At 56.6% G+C, this 15,244-nt stretch overlaps 1 protein-coding gene across 4 annotated transcripts in view; it reads left to right on the top strand.

Annotated features, from left to right (window-relative positions):
• Positions 1-13,728, top strand: part of BICRA (BRD4 interacting chromatin remodeling complex associated protein) — a 71,295-nt gene extending 57,567 nt beyond the window's left edge. For all 4 annotated transcript variants that reach the window (XM_037005923.2, XM_037005925.2, XM_037005922.2 and 1 more), the window contains 8 exons: positions 7,220-7,849; positions 7,997-8,177; positions 8,453-8,562; positions 9,520-9,581; positions 10,538-10,686; positions 10,785-10,879; positions 11,064-11,166; positions 11,714-13,728. In XM_037005923.2, the coding sequence (XP_036861818.2) occupies positions 7,220-7,849; positions 7,997-8,177; positions 8,453-8,562; positions 9,520-9,581; positions 10,538-10,686; positions 10,785-10,879; positions 11,064-11,166; positions 11,714-12,810 (2,427 nt within the window). In that variant the 3' untranslated portion in view covers positions 12,811-13,728. The remainder of the gene's footprint in view (positions 1-7,219; positions 7,850-7,996; positions 8,178-8,452; positions 8,563-9,519; positions 9,582-10,537; positions 10,687-10,784; positions 10,880-11,063; positions 11,167-11,713) is intronic.
• Positions 13,729-15,244: the final 1,516 nt, after the last annotated feature.

Genomic DNA, 15,244 nt, shown 5'->3' with positions numbered 1-15,244 from the left:
ATCGGAGCCTTGGGTCCCTTCGGCAGTGGCTTCCCCTCTCCAGTCCAGCCCTGGCCAGATGTACCGTGGGGTGTGTAGAATCCTTTCCTCTGAGCACTGTGGCTGAGAGCTGGGCCAGAGCATTTTTGTCCTCTGCCAGCTTCAGCGTACATGCCACAGATGTTTGTCAGGCACCTGCCCTGTGCTGACTCAGTGTGGGGTACACCACCGTGACATCAAAGGGAGAGAACATTCTAGGAGCATCTGCGGTACAGCCGCAGGTAAACAGCCGGTAGATAAAAGCGCTGATGGTGGCAGACAGTGTGACAGAGGATGCCCACGAGGAGACAGAGGTCAGGGACCCACTGTAGGGAGAGAAGGCAGGAGAGGCTTGGGGGTGGGGGATTACTGAAGCTGAGGCCTAAAGAAAGAGGAAACACCCTTGCTTCAGGATGGGCCCGGAGCCTTCCCAAGTTGTGAGAAGAGTATATGCAAGGGCCCTGAAGTGGGGAGGAGCTCGGGATGCTCACCGAACGGCAAGCAGTCCTGGGAGAGTGAAGGGAGATGCGGCCGGAGAGGGTGGCAGGACCTGTGGCCCGCAGTGAGGAGTTCAGACCTAGAGACCATCAGAGGGCTTTGGGCTGGGCTGTGGCATGGTCTGATCCTGTGACTTCCAGTGAACCCTCTGGCTGCCATTGGAGAGTGGTTCAGTGGGAGACTAGAGTGGAAGTCCAGAGGTTCTCACGGGACAGGATGGCCACAGGAAGGATTCAGGAGACAGTTTGGGACTTGCTTGAGGATTAGAGGCATGCAGAAGAGGGGATTATCTCTCGAAGGAGAACATTTCTGTTATTTCTGGGTGCCGTCCCAAGCACTTCACAGGCATTATCTCATTTAAACTTCCATCGGGTAGGTGGTGGTATCCCATTTCACAGGTGAGAAAATGGAGGCACAGAGAGATTAAGTAGCTTGCCCAAGGCTACCCAGCTGGTAGGGCCTAGAGCCAAGCCCTCGTTCTTTGTTGCCAGAGACACCTGAGGTCTTGAGAAAGATAGGCCTGAGCATGCATCCCAGCTCTGCTTACCTATCAGGCTCTCAAAAAGTTTGCTGATCTGCAAAATGGAATAAGGCCACCAGCCTCACGCAACGGCTCTGCACAGAGCAGGCGCTCAGTGGGTAGGTACTTATCAGCGGTGATAGTAACGATACTGTGGATGACCTTTGAGCAGGAAGGTCACTGTTCACAGGCAGCTGTGCACACGGGCCGACTCCTAGTCACATACACAGGCCAGCATAGGGCTGGTCACACCGCAGGCCCTCTGCAGGTTTTGTGCCATAGCAGTGTGTGGCACGATGGGAGGTTCTTGATGAATGTCGGGCGTGAACATCAGAAACATACTGTCTTGGAACAGATGTCTGTGTGTGTGCTGAGAGCCGCCCTCAGACTAGGAGGCTGCAGGCAAGTGGGTCATGCACTCAGCCCCAGCCCCCGGGTGCCTGCGCTGTGCCCAGCCTTGGGCAGGATGGCACAGGCGAGCCAGCGCCTGGCCCTGTCCTCATGGGCCTCACAGTCTGGGGACTGATTTTTGTCAATATCCTGGCTCTTAAAATTGTCCCTCGGGAGGCTCTGACCGGGTTTCCAGGGAGAGCATTGACCACTGTGCTGAGGAAACTCCAGGCCTGCTACCTATTGTTCACAGTAAGCTTAAAAAGAACTTTATGGTTAGAAAAAAAAATTGCAGTTTACAAAGAGGAAAGGGTCTACAGGTAAAGTAAGTCTCCCTTTTCCTGGACTTTCTGGCCTTCTCCCCAGAGACAACCACCCAGTTTCTGTGCTGAGCGCCACGGTATCACTGTTGAGTGGGATTTCTCGGCTCTGGCACTGTTGCCATTTGGGTTTGTGCATGGTCCTTTGGGCCAACCTGTCAGCCGTGGCGTATGGGCAGCACCTCGCCTCTACCCGCCAGATGCTGACAGCACCCAGGCCCCTGTCACGACAGCCATCAAGATCTCCAGAGGTCGCCAAGAGTGGCATGGGAGTCAGAATCTCCTGGGTAGAGAACACTGTTCTGTGCATATGCGGGAATCCCTCACTGCCTGAGCTCACGCTGGAGGGATTTGATTGCCAGAGTGTGTGCGCCCTGCCCTGTGTTTTACGCATATTCGCTCTTCTGCATCTTGGCTTTGCTCATTTAACAATATCTCTTGGACCACTGACTTGCAGGCGATTTTTTGATCGCCACCCTGAGTAAGAATTAATTTTATAGCCCCGTCCGGGACACACATACGGATCATGCTGCTGAAACAAAAGTTTCACAGGATAATACCTGGGGTGTCTCTGTGGGTGATGCGTGCTGATATTGTCTGTTTCCTCTGTTTTTTTTAAAACATTGGTCACGGCCCACCAGACAGACTTGAGCCCTTGCTAACAGGTACTTGGTGTGGTTTGAAAACCGCTGTGCAGGAGCATTGTTGTGGGGCAGCAGACAGGAACAGGGACTCCAGAATCCTGACTCAGCCCCTTACAGGCCCCTGTGACCTTAGGCAAGTCACTTACCTCTCTGTGCCTCAGTTGCCTTACCTGTAAAATGAGGATAGTAATAACAGCATCTGTTTTGTAGGGTTTTGTGAGGGATAAATAGATGAATATACCTAAAGGGTTCAAAGAGGGTCCGGCGTGTTGAAAGTGCTGCTAGGGAACAGAAGCCAGGCAAGCGTTCCATAAAGGGCCAGACAGTAAACACAGTAGGCTTTGTGGGTGTCTGTCTGTCGCTGTAGCACAAAAACCACTAGAGATCATGCATAAGTGAACGAACACAGGCATATTCTAATAAAACTTCATGGGAAGTTTGTATTTCATACCATTTTCACAAGTCACGAAATAATCTCCGTTTTGATATCTTGTCAACCATTTAAAAATGTAAAAACTGTTTTTACCTTGTTGGCCATGTGAAACGGTAGGCCGAGCCAGGCGGCAGGCCAGATCTAGCTTGTGGGCTGTAGTTGGTCGTGTTTTTACTGTGTTGCACTATATGGACACACCATGATTTATTAAGCAGTCCTCTATTCATGGATTCTCAAGGTGGTTTCCTGTGTAATTATTAGCAAACAACACTCCTGTAAATATTCATGTACCCAGGTTTGCACATACGTGTGAAAATACCTGTAGTAGGGAAGATTTCTAGAAACAGAATTCCTGGGTCAGAGGGTACATGTGCTTTCCAAGCATTTTATGGAAGGCACTAAACTGGTTGCATCTCCATGAAGTTTGTGCCAGTGTAGGTTTCCTTCAGCAGCTTCAGCAGCCCTGGACCAGCAACGGGCTTGTTCCCCACTAGGCTGGAAAATGCCACCCACCCACCCCTAATTCTGCTTGCAGTCGTGGGGTCTTGCCATCCGTACTCGAGCAGTTGGAATCTCCTGGTGAACAGTCCATTCCTGTGGTAGTTTTACAAAGGTGAATGTGAAAATAATTCCATGCTCATTTAGCAAATTTAGAAAATACAGAGAACAAAGAGGAAAAATAGGTCACTTCAAATATCACCACGCAGAAGCCGCTGGTGACATTTTTTAGTATGAAGTTTTCTTTAAGCCTTTTTTTTTTCTTCCCAGCCATTCAGATGTGATTGATTTTTGTTGGGTATTCATCTGCTTCAGCCATCAAAAAGCATTTTAAAAACTACAGAGAAAAAGCGTCCCCTCCCCATGCCTTCCTTTCCAGCCCATGTTACCCCTCCAGATAGCGACAGTAACTTATGTTCTATGTATTCTTCAAGTTTTTTGTGCATTACACAGCCTAGTGCAAATATGGATTTACGTTCCTCTGCTGTTGTCCCTACTTGGAAGGTAGCTCAGTATATGCTTATTTTGGTAGCACGTGGGGAGTCTTCCTTGGTCCTCTGTTAGAGTCTAGAGTTTCCTAGATCCTTCATACAGATAGGGATGAGCTGTCATTCATCTTCCCAGTAAATTCAGTATTGATGCACATTAGACCATGTCCAGGCTGAGGCCCTCCACAAAGAGCTGTAGTAAACAACTCGTCATGTGTCATTTCCCACATTTGCAGGTATATCTTGTCACTTTCTGCAGTCCTCTTTGCTGGATCAAAGCAAATGTGCAGTGATAATTTGCATAGCTACTGCTGAATTGGGTTCTTCTGGCATTGTAGCAAATTGTGCCAGTTTAGACCCTCAAGGACAATATATCAAGTGTTTTTATGAGACATGGGCTATTCCTAATGTGATGAGTAAAAATGGTTCCATAGGGTGCTTTTGGTTTGCATTTCTTTTCTTACAAGTGAGGTTGAACATCTCTTGAAATACTTAAGCCTTTAGTGTTTCCTTTTCTGTGTGCTGTCTAATCATATCGTTTGCCCCCTTTTCTGACTGGTTGTTACGCTTAGAGGCTCATCATGTCTCAAGTTATTTCTTAGTGATTTCTAGAGGCTCTTTATATATGAGAGATAAGAGCTTTGTGCTATGGATTGCAGATATTTCCCCCCAGAAAATCATTTGGTTTTTGACTTGGTGTGTGTGTATTTGTGTGTTTATCTCTGTATTTTTAAGGATCAGATAAAAAAATTTAATTTTTTTTAGTTTTACACTTTTCATTTTTAAATAATTTCAAACATATAGCAGAGTTGTAAAAATAGTACAGAGAACTCATGGGAGTTCTTTACTTTTTATCTAGATGTATTAGTAACAAATACATCTTGCTGTGTAACAAATCACCCTAAAATTTAGCAGCTTAAAACAACAAGCTTTAACTTATCTTACATAGTTTCTAAGTCTTGAGGCAAGTTAGCTGGAGGGCTCTGGTTCAGAATCCCTCACGAGGTAATAGTTCACATGTCACCCAGGGCCGTAGTCATCTGAAGGCTGGACTGGGCTGGGGAATCCACTTCCAAGGCGGTTCACTCCTGGGACTGTTGGCAGGCAGCCTCAGCTCCTGCCCATGTGGGCCTCTCCAAAAGGCACCTTACAGCATGCTCTGAAGTTCACTTCTCCCAAGGTGAATGACCCAGTGGAAAGAGGAAAGTGTATGCACAATGAAAGCCACAGTCTTTTTGATAAACTGATCTTGGAAGTGGCATATGATCACTTCTGCCAAATTCTGTGGATCCCGGAGACCAACCCTGGTACAATGTGGAAGAGACCGAATATGATGAGGTAGGAATCACTGGCAGCTGTCTTGGAAGCTGGCTGCTGCACCAGATTTACCCACTATAAATATTTTGTTACATTCACCTTATCCCTAGCTCTTGGTATATACACTTTTTATTTTTAATTATCTGAAAGTACACTGCAGACATACTCCTTTACTCCTTAATATTTCAGCCTTTGAGAACAAGAACATTCTCTTACTTGACCACAGTAGAGTTATCAAATTCAGCAAATTTAGCTTTGAGACAATGCCATTATCAAACCCACTGTCCGTAATGCAATTAGCCAGTTGTCCAGCGACCAGGTCAGGTCTTACTCGCCTTATTTAACCTGGCATTCTAGCATGTCTGTGTTGGCCGTGGCACAGAGCCTGCAGAGCATGTGTGTAGGGGTAGTGTGGAGTGGCCAGCTTCCCTGCTCACTCGGCGGCTCACCTGCTGCCAGCCATCTAGGTGGTTCTGTTTTCTCTGTTGTAAATACTCCCACAGCAGGTAGCCCTGTGAACAGGTGCCTGAATGCTCCTTATCACAGATTCCTGGAAGGGCAGTACCAGGCCAAAGGTTGTGGCCCTTTTGAAGTCACCAGACCAAATTGTCTTCCATATAGGGTGTCCAGGTGACAGTCTCCCCAACCCCTTCTGAGCCAAGGGCCTCTCTGATCTCTCCTTAGAGGCTGCAGGACTTTGGGAATAGATGAGTAGATTGATTTTTTCCTTGGTTTTTGTTGTTGAATTGTTAGAAGTTATTCAGGGCCAAGCTCAGAATGGATGTTAGCAGAGTCCAGGGGCTTGTCATAAAGCCATAAAACAAGTTATAACTCTGAATTGTGAGTTGGTCCACTTTGGGGGCTCAACACAAAGAACCCCTGGCTTTGGAGCGTGGCTGTGTTGGGTGGCCTTGGGCAAAGCCCCTTGAACCTGAGTCCTCCTTCGTCACCTTGAAGTCACTGGGTGGTGATAAGGCAGGAGACTCCGGACCAGTCATTTCGGCTCCCTGGCCTCAGTTTCTCATCTGTGAAATGGGACCACTATTATCACTGTTCTCAGGGCTGTGGAGAGGCCACATGAATGGGTACAGGTTCATGCTGGATCAGTGTGAGCTGTCCCTGGGCTGCAGGTTCTGTGACCATGAGTGGGAAGGCCCCAGCACACTGTTGGTGTATAGCCGGTGCTCACTGGTTAGTCACTGGCTGCCGAGGCTGTGATGCGCCAGGAGGAGAGTGCTGAGTGGCCAGGAGCTCCGACTAAGGCATATTTCAGGCATGTGACAGACTAGTGCCCACGTCACGTGTGCAAGTCTGATTTATGCATGCACACACCACCCATACCTGTAGGCTCACGTGGCACCCAGATAGGCCTATAGCCACGGCCAGACAGGTGTGTGGAGGCAGAGGTCCAGTACTTAGAAGGGGGCCTATGACTCCCAGGCCTGGACCTGCCCCTCAGTTACCATCCTTACCCTCAGCTTCCCTGGGGTCCTCCGTCCCTGTTCCCTCCGCAGCCATCAGCCCCCGGTATGCAACTGCACATCCACGCAGGTGTCCTCCCAGTTAGCTGGACAGTGAGGCCAGGGCTGGCGGCTGGGACGCGGTCTCCACCCGGCCACCTCTTCCCCACTTGCTGCTGTGCTCGCGCTCCCTGGCCCCCCCACCTCCCGCTGGGCAGCTGGTGTGGTGTCCCCCGCCCGCTTCCTCTGCTGCCCCCAAACCCTGCAGAGCTCAACTTTGTCTGGGGTATTGGGGGGTGGGGCATATGGGGAAGGAGCTGAAATCAGAGGCCAGAGATATAGAAGGGTGAGTGGGTGGGGGGCAGAGGGTGCAGGCATTGGGGACAGGGAGGGGTAAGGGTAGACAGGTGCAGGGGTGAAGGGAGATGGGGCAGAGGTTGAGGCATGACGTGGGGAGTTCAGAAACCAGAGGTGGAAAGGAGGGCCCTGGTGGGGTCCTTTCTCTCCGGACCAGGCGTGGCTCAAAGGGGGTGCTTGTGGTGGGAGCCACGGGGGTCTGCAGTGCCTCGGCACAGTGGGAGCCAAAGTCGGTCTGACCCCCGCCTCCACCCCTCTCCCTCCCTCCCTGCCCAGATCCCGGCAGCGGCTCCGCTGAAGGGCCCAGGCCCCTCCTCGTCCCCTTCGCTACCTCACCAGGCCCCTCTGGGAGACAGCCCCCACCTGCCCTCCCCACACCCCACACGGCCCCCTTCCCGGCCGCCCTCCCGGCCCCACTCCCGCCCTCCCTCCCAGCCCCAGAGCTTGTCCCGCCCACCCTCAGAGCCTGCCCTGCACCCGTGCCCCCCCCCCCCGGCACCCCCAACTCTGCCTGGCATCTTCGTCATCCAGAACCAACTAGGCATCCCCCCACCTGCCAGCACCCCAGCTCCCACTGTCTCAGGCCCACCCCAGCCCTCTTTACGGCCCCCGTCCCAGCCCCCAGAGGGGCCGCTGCCCCAAGCCCCTCACCTCCCTCCGGCCTCCACCTCCTCCATGGTGGCCTCCGAGACGTCCAGCAGGCTGCCAGCCCCCACACCACCCGACTTCCAGCTCCAGTTCCCTCCTGGCCAGGGGCCCCACAGGTCCCCCACAACCCCCCCAACCCTCCACCTAGTCCCTGAGCCCGCAGCGCCCCCTCCAGCGCCTCCTCGGACCTTCCAGATGGTGACCACTCCCTTCCCGGCGCTGCCCCAGCCGAAGGCTCTCCTTGAGAGGTTTCACCAGGTGAGCAGAGGCAGAAGCCCCTTACAGTCTGATTGGGAGTCCCTTCCTCCCCCTTTGTGGCTTTCTCTTCACCCCCAGCCCTGGGGCCTGGTAGCCCCCCACTCCTAGTGTGTCTCCCCCACCTCAACCACCTGTCCCCCTCCTCAGGTACCATCCGGAATCATCCTCCAGAACAAGGCTGGGGGGGCCCCTGCTGCCCCACAGACCTCTGCTAGCCTGGGGCCCCTCAGCAGCCCCACTGCGTCTGTGCTGGTCAGCGGGCAGGCCCCGTCTGGGACCCCCACCGTCCCCAGCCATCCCACTGCCCCAGCACCCATGGCCACAGCAGGTAGGGGAGAGGCAGCCCACGCGGGAAAACGGGGGGCCTGAAGGTGGGTAGGAGGGGGCTGTGCACTGGGGAGCACGGGTGGGGAGGAGCTGTGGGTGTGTGAGCCCGGTGGGTCACCCGGACGGCATGGGACAGGGAGGGTGGGGGAGGAAGGGCTGTCTCCCCTGGGCTGAGCGGCACTCAGTATGAGGCTGGGCCAGAGGAGGGTGAGGTGCAAGTTTGGGGGTCATGTTTTCGGGGGCCCTTTAGACCAGTGACCCCACCCCCCGCCCCAGGCCTCCCTCCTCTGCTTCCTGCCGAGAGCAAAGCTTTTGCCAGCAACCTGCCCACCCTGAGTGTGGTCAAGGCCGCGGCGCCTGGGCCAGGGAAGTCCTCCGGGCTGCAGGTAAGAGGCCGCCAGAATAGGGGGCTGGGCCCAGAGCTGCGTGTCCAGAGTGCTGGGCAAGGGGCCTGTGGGGGGCAGGTGGGTGCAGAAAGGGGCAGCGGAGGCTGACAGGCACAGTCAGATGGGCAAATGAGACAAGCGGTGGGTGAAGCACCAGGACAGCCCAGGCAGGGGGCACGGGAGAGACAGAGGCAGCTGGACAGAGATCCACAGACACCAAAAGGATAGGGTGACGAGAGGGGGTCTGAGTGAGACCCCAAAGGGGCACCTGGGACAGGAGCCAGTGAGAGGTTGAGACCGTAGGCAGAGGAGCAGGGTGAGACTGTGTGGTGTCAGGACAGGTGGGGTGAGACCCTGGACAGAGGTGGGGGCAGGGTGATGGTCACACAGGGTGGAGGGGAGCTGGTGTGGGAGATGTAGGCCAGCTAGCCAGACTGGGAGAGGGGCAGTGTGGTGGGGTCCGGGGACTGGGGCAGAGACCTGCTGGGAGTGGGGGAGCGGGGAGGTGAGAGGACATCAGGGAAGGCACCGCAGGTGACAGGCAGGTAGGAGACCAGGACCCAGGGGTTGGAAGAGGCTTCAGGGACGAGATTCGCAGAGGCCGAGCAGAGAGGGCATGGGAGGCAGACCCGACCGGGTCCCTGGGTGGTGAGTGTGGAGTCCGAGGCCCTCCGCCGGCTGACGACATGGAGAGAGACTCTGGAAGCGCCCGGTGTCCACACCAGGAGTCAGCCAGCGGCTCGGACCCACGCGGCAGAGGGGAGGGGCACGGGTGGAGGGCATCGGGGCTCAGGCCTGTTCATCGCCCTCCCACGCTGTGTCCCTGCCTGGGGCCAGGACCCCATCGGGACGTGCCGGCACCCTCCCATCTCTGTCTGGGCTGGGAGGCCCCGGGTGCTGGGGGGAGGCCTCTGCGTCGCCCACCGTCAGTGTCCCTCGCCTCTTGCCCCCCTGCAGTATGAGAACAAGCTGAGTGGCCTGAAGAAGGTGCCGGCGCTTCAGCCCAGCAAAGAAGCCTGGTGAGCTCAGCACCCGGGAGTGGGATCAGGGACCACCCTTCAGCCCGAGTACAAATCCCTGCTCCCCCTCATTAGCTGTGTGGTTTGAGGCAATACTGTTTCCCTCAAGGACCCTCTGTTCCCCTCTCTAGAAAATGGGGTGGTAATAGTGATAATAGAGTGAAGGACAAGGATTTGATTAGACTGTTACAAAGGCTGGGGATCTGGGTGGGTGGTAGATAATTGGATGGACGAATAGGGGTCTGGGGGTCTGGCTGGGCAGAAGGATGCCTGGGTGGGCAAATGGCTACGTGCTGGAAGCTTGCCTGCCTTCTCTCCCTCTCTCCTGCCCTCCCGCCACTGCAAGTGTTTATCGGTCCTCACCCAGTGCCCTGTCCTGTGCTGGGTTCCGGACACATGAGACAGTCCTAGTCCTCGCCCCCCAGACTGCGTGGGGGCCGCTGGTCTTCAGCGCAGGGTGGAGACGAGCATGTCTGGGGGAGGGGACAGCCACACAATAAAGATCGCATGAGTTACCCACGATGACACGTGCTGTGGTAGAAAACAGCTGGCTGAGAGAACAGGACCTTCCCAGCAGAAGGGCCGCGCAGCCTCCCTCCCCGCCTTCCGCGGGTCGCGGTGGGCCCGGGTCGGCTGGGACATGCTGACCCCAGGTGGCAGGAGGCAGGATAGCAGGATGGGGCCTGCCCTGCCCGCCCTCTCGCAGCTCGGTGGCCTGGGGCTGGAGGGCTTCTCTCCGGGCCTCTGTTCCCTGGCTTGTAACGCGGGGGTGACGGCAGCACCTGCTTCCTTTGCCTGCCGCCAGCGCGTCCGTGAGCCGGAACGAGCGCGTTCCCGCCCCCCTGCTAGCCTTCGCCTTCCCGTTGTCTGCCTTGGGGCCGGGGCCGGGGTCGGGGATCCGCTCTCCGGCCCTCACCACCAGTTCTCAGTGTGTGGTCTCTCCCGCCCCACCCCAGTTTCCTGGAGCATTTGCACAAACATCAGGGCTCTGTCCTGCACCCTGACTACAAGACAGCCTTCCCCTCCTTCGAGGACGCCCTGCACCGCCTCCTGCCCTACCACGTCTACCAGGGCGCCCTCCCCTCCCCCAGCGACTACCACAAAGGTGAGGCCTCCTCGGGATCTCCCCACCGGAGCTGCAGGTGCCCGCGAGCCTTCCACCCTCAATGTCTGTGCCCCTGGCCCTCTTCTCTTCCTCTGCAGTGGACGAGGAGTTCGAGACAGTCTCCACTCAGCTGCTGAAACGCACCCAGGCCATGCTCAATAAATACCGCCTCCTGCTCCTGGAGGAATCCCGGGTAGGCTGGCCGTCACCTCCTTCCCCTGGGGACCCTGCCACCCTCAGAAGCCTCGGAGGGACGGAGGGAGGCCGGTGGTCAAATGACAGGGGCGGTCTGCATCGGGCCCCATCCACCCCGCGTCCACCCGGTTGCTCTCTCCTCTCCCTCCTGCTGCTTCACCTGCCCGCCTTCTCCCCCCCAGAGGGTGAGCCCCTCCGCCGAGATGGTCATGATAGACCGAATGTTCATTCAGGAGGAGAAGACCACCCTTGCCTTGGACAAACAGCTAGCCAAGGAGAAGCCTGGTGAGAGGGGCCCAGAAGGGAAAGAAAGGTGCCCCCAACTCCTACCCAGCCGCGGAATTAGACGCGGGGGCGCGGAGAGCGGTGCCTCGCCTTACCTTCTCCACCACCAGGCGGCGCCCGAGCCCCCCGTCCTGTGGCTGGGTCTCCCCTGGCCTTCCTGCTCGGAGACCATGAGAACTGAGACTGTCTCCCTCCATCACCGTGTACCATTTCACCCCCTCCACCCTGGCATGGAGGGAACGCCCTGCCACCCCTAGGGGAAGCAGGAGAGCAGAGAGAGCCAGGGCTAGGGGGAAACCAGCAAGGTGGCCGGGTTGCAGAATTTAAGGTGACTCCCAGGTTCTAATCCCTGCCTTCACATTAGGGGGATGTGGGAATTCCTGAGGAGGGTCATACCCAGCAGTGTGTCCCGAGGGTTTGACGAGTCAGGGGCTTAGCCCGGGGCCTGGCGGATAGCGGGTGTTCCCTGCACGCCCGCTCCTCTTCGCGCTGCCCCGCTGGCCTTTCCCTGACCCCCATGGGTTTTCCTGGCTCCCCGGTTCTGCAGATGAGTACGTGTCTTCCTCGCGCTCTCTCGGCCTCTCCGTCGCCGCCTCTTCCGAGGGACACCGGCTGCCGGGCCACGGCCCACCACCATCCTCGGCGTCCGGGGCCCCCGCGCAGCCCCCGCTGCACCTGCCCACCAAGCTGGTGATCCGGCACGGCGGGGCGGGCGGCTCCCCCTCCGTGACCTGGGCCCGAGCGTCGTCTTCCTCACTGTCCTCCTCCTCGTCCTCCGCCGCCGCCTCCCTCGATGCCGACGAGGACGGCCCGATGCCCTCCCGCAGCCGCCCACCCATCAAGACCTATGAGGCCCGAAGCCGCATTGGCCTCAAGCTCAAGATCAAGCAGGAAGCCGGGCTCAGCAAGGTCGTCCACAACACGGCCCTGGACCCTGTGCACCAGCCCCCGCCGCCCGCCGCGCTCAAGGCCGCCGAGCCCCCGCCCCGGCCACCACCGCTGCCCCCCGCCGCCGGCCAGATGAACGGCACTGTGGACCACCCGCCCCCGGCCGCCACCGACCGCAAGCCGCCGGCACTGGCCCCGCACTGCCCCCGCCTGCCCCTGCGGAAGACATACCGCGAGAACGTGGAGGCCCTGGGCGGCGGGGCGGCAGAGGGGCCCGGGACCGGCAGAGCCCGGGGCAGCAGCCCAGTGCTGCTGCCCACCAAGGTGGACGAGGCCACCAGCGGGCTCATCCGCGAGCTGGCTGCGGTGGAGGACGAGCTGTACCAGCGCATGCTGAAGGGGGCCCCGCCGGAGCCCGGGGCCGGGGCTGGGCAGGGCGGTGGCAGCAGGGATCCCGGCTGGGAGGCACCCCCGCTGCCTCCCACCAAGCGGCGCAAGTCCGAATCGCCAGATGTGGACCAGGCCAGCTTCTCCAGCGACAGCCCGCAGGACGACACGCTCACGGAACACCTGCAGAGCGCCATCGACAGCATCCTGAACCTCCAGCAGGCCCCAGGCCGGACACCTGCACCCCCATACGCCCACGCTGCCCCGGCAGCCGTCACGCCCGCCTCCCCATCACCCCTGCACAGGCCAGAGGCCTACCCGCCCTCCAGTCACAATGGTGGCCTCAGCACCAGGACGTTGAACAGATAACACCGGGCTGGTCTTCCCTTCCCGGTCCCCTCGCTCCACCACGTGGAGGCAGAGGGGCAGCGGGGTGCCCAACCTCAGCCTCCTAGGGGACACGAGCCAGGGATCCCCTGACAGTCTTTATTGCCTAAGTTATTTGAGTCACGAAGGCCTCCTTTCCCGCCTCCTGCTTCAGCCGGGTTGTTGGGTGGGGCTTGTGGGTTAGGGGAGGGGGCTGTAATGTAAAGTGTCCCCCCAACAAAGGAGGGGGAAATCCTGGTGTGTCAATTCCTATTTCTCCCCGCTTCCTGCCACACTCCACCCCTCCGTCCAGGGGCCGTGTGTGCGCGTGCCAGGGATGGAGGCCGGTCCCACTGCTCACACATGTCCAGCTCCAGGTTTGAGTGTGTGGCTTCAATCCATGCGCCAAGGGCTCAGAGCTGGGACGGTCCTGGGGAGCCGTACTCAGCCTCTCCCCACAGGCTGTAGAAGGAAATGCAGGGAAGGGGCGGCCTGAGCTAGCATCTCGCGGGTCCCCAAGGACCCCCAACTTGGAGAGCTGTGCCTGTGGGCACCTGTGTCACATCTGTGTGTGTGCACGTCCAGCCCCGTGTCCTATGTCCCGGTTGGTGTGCTCAAGTGAGAAAGATTTCGAACCTCTAGTCCCTCGACTGAAATCCGAGCACCTCCAAAACAGGAAACCGGGGTCTTCCTTCCAACCCTCCACACCCACTGCACCCCCCTCTCCCCCCGCCAGTCTTCCCTCTGTTCTTCCTGCTGCCAGCCACCCGCGCCAGATTTTGAAATCTCGGAGACAAAACTAGTACTGTAAGATAATTTTTTTTGTACTGTATTTATTGTGTATAACAATTTTTTTAAAGGAGAATTCTGTACATTTAGAACTCTTGTAAATTAAAAATTGATCCTTTTTTTAAAACTGTACTGATGCCCCCTTGGCCCTATTGCTTTTGGGTCTTCGGGGGGCCCTTTGGAGACGCCGTTGGGGTGAGACCTGGATGGGGAGGGCTTATTCAACATATACTTGGTGAGCGCCCACTGGGTGCCAGGCCCTGTTCTAGGCACAGGGGTGCAGCTGAACAAGGCAGGTGGAAGCTCCTGCTGAAGTGGCGCCGACTCGCTCGCAGATAGTAAAAGCTAAAGCAGGTGACTGCTGTCATTCCCAGTAAGGCTGCATGGACCCAGCAAGCAGAATCAGCACCTACTGAGCCGTTGCTTCTAGAGGAACTACAGGGTTAGCTTCCTTCCAGCCTCTGATCACGTTTTTGTCAACTAACCAGTACATAACCTTGTTATATGTGTGTTCCTGTAAAGACACCTTATTAATATGTATTGCTGATTCATTCCCGCAAGATCACGGCCAAGAGCACCGTAATTCACGCCTGAACAGAGCTGCTCTAACACATTCTCTCTGTAAGGCACATCCCAGGAACACTGGCCAGAACGTCAGCACCACGCCACGCCCAGGGCATATTAAATTGAGTAAGGAAGTCCAGACATGTGGAAAACGTGCCGCCAAATAGACCTTGACTTGTCAGTATGAGCTCGGAAACAAGGCAGTGTCGCCTTTGCTCAACTTCAGTTGAAAACATGCCTGGTGGGTGACTTGAAATGTTTTGCCACTCAGCACCTGTCCTCAAAATGGCTGCAAGTTTTGGGGTTACTTACAAAGTTTAACAAGTAGACAAATTCACAAACATGGAATCTGCAAACAAAAAGGATTCCCTATCCATGGGCCCAGTGTCTGATGGAGCTAGGAAGAAAAATCAAGCAGAGTGTATTAGTTTCCTATGGCTGCTGTAACAAAGCACCACAAGTCAGGTGGCTTAGAAGGACAGCTTCACAGCTCTGGAGCCTAGAAGTCCCAAATAAAGGTGGGGGCCGGGCTGTGCACCCTCCAGAGACTCCTGGGGAGTCTCCTTCCTGATCTCGTCACTTTGTGGTGTTCCCAGCTGTGCTCCCTGCCTGCAGCCCCATCTCTCCATTTCCTGCTTCTGTCCTCACATGGCCATTTTCCCTCCAAGCCCGTGTCTCTCCTGTTTTTGTAAGGAAACCATTTGGACTATAAGTCCACCCAGCTCCAGTCTGACCTTGTCTTAACTTGCTTACATCTGCAATGATCCTATTTCCATATAAGATACGCTGCTGGGCCTGCCGTAGGACAGCAGCTTGTCTTTTGTGGGGACACAACTCAGTCCCTAACGCTGGATAGAGGAGTGGATGAGGCACTGCTAGTCCCTAGGACGCCTTTGTGTGGACTAGAAAGCAGCACCCTCTTCTCCTGGGCACCAGAGTTTGAAGAGCGGAGTGTGAGCTGGTTTCCAGCTTCCTCTCACCCATTCAGTGAGCGCTTTGTGCTGTGAGCAACCTGTATGGCTGCACGTCAGGGCACTTGGGATCAGGTGAGAAGGGTAGACTTCTTTGAGGAGGTGACATCTGA

Source organism: Manis javanica, chromosome 17, assembly GCF_040802235.1.
Source record: "Manis javanica isolate MJ-LG chromosome 17, MJ_LKY, whole genome shotgun sequence".
NCBI lineage: Eukaryota > Metazoa > Chordata > Mammalia > Pholidota > Manidae > Manis > Manis javanica.
This window is presented reverse-complemented; position numbering and strand designations above follow the sequence as displayed.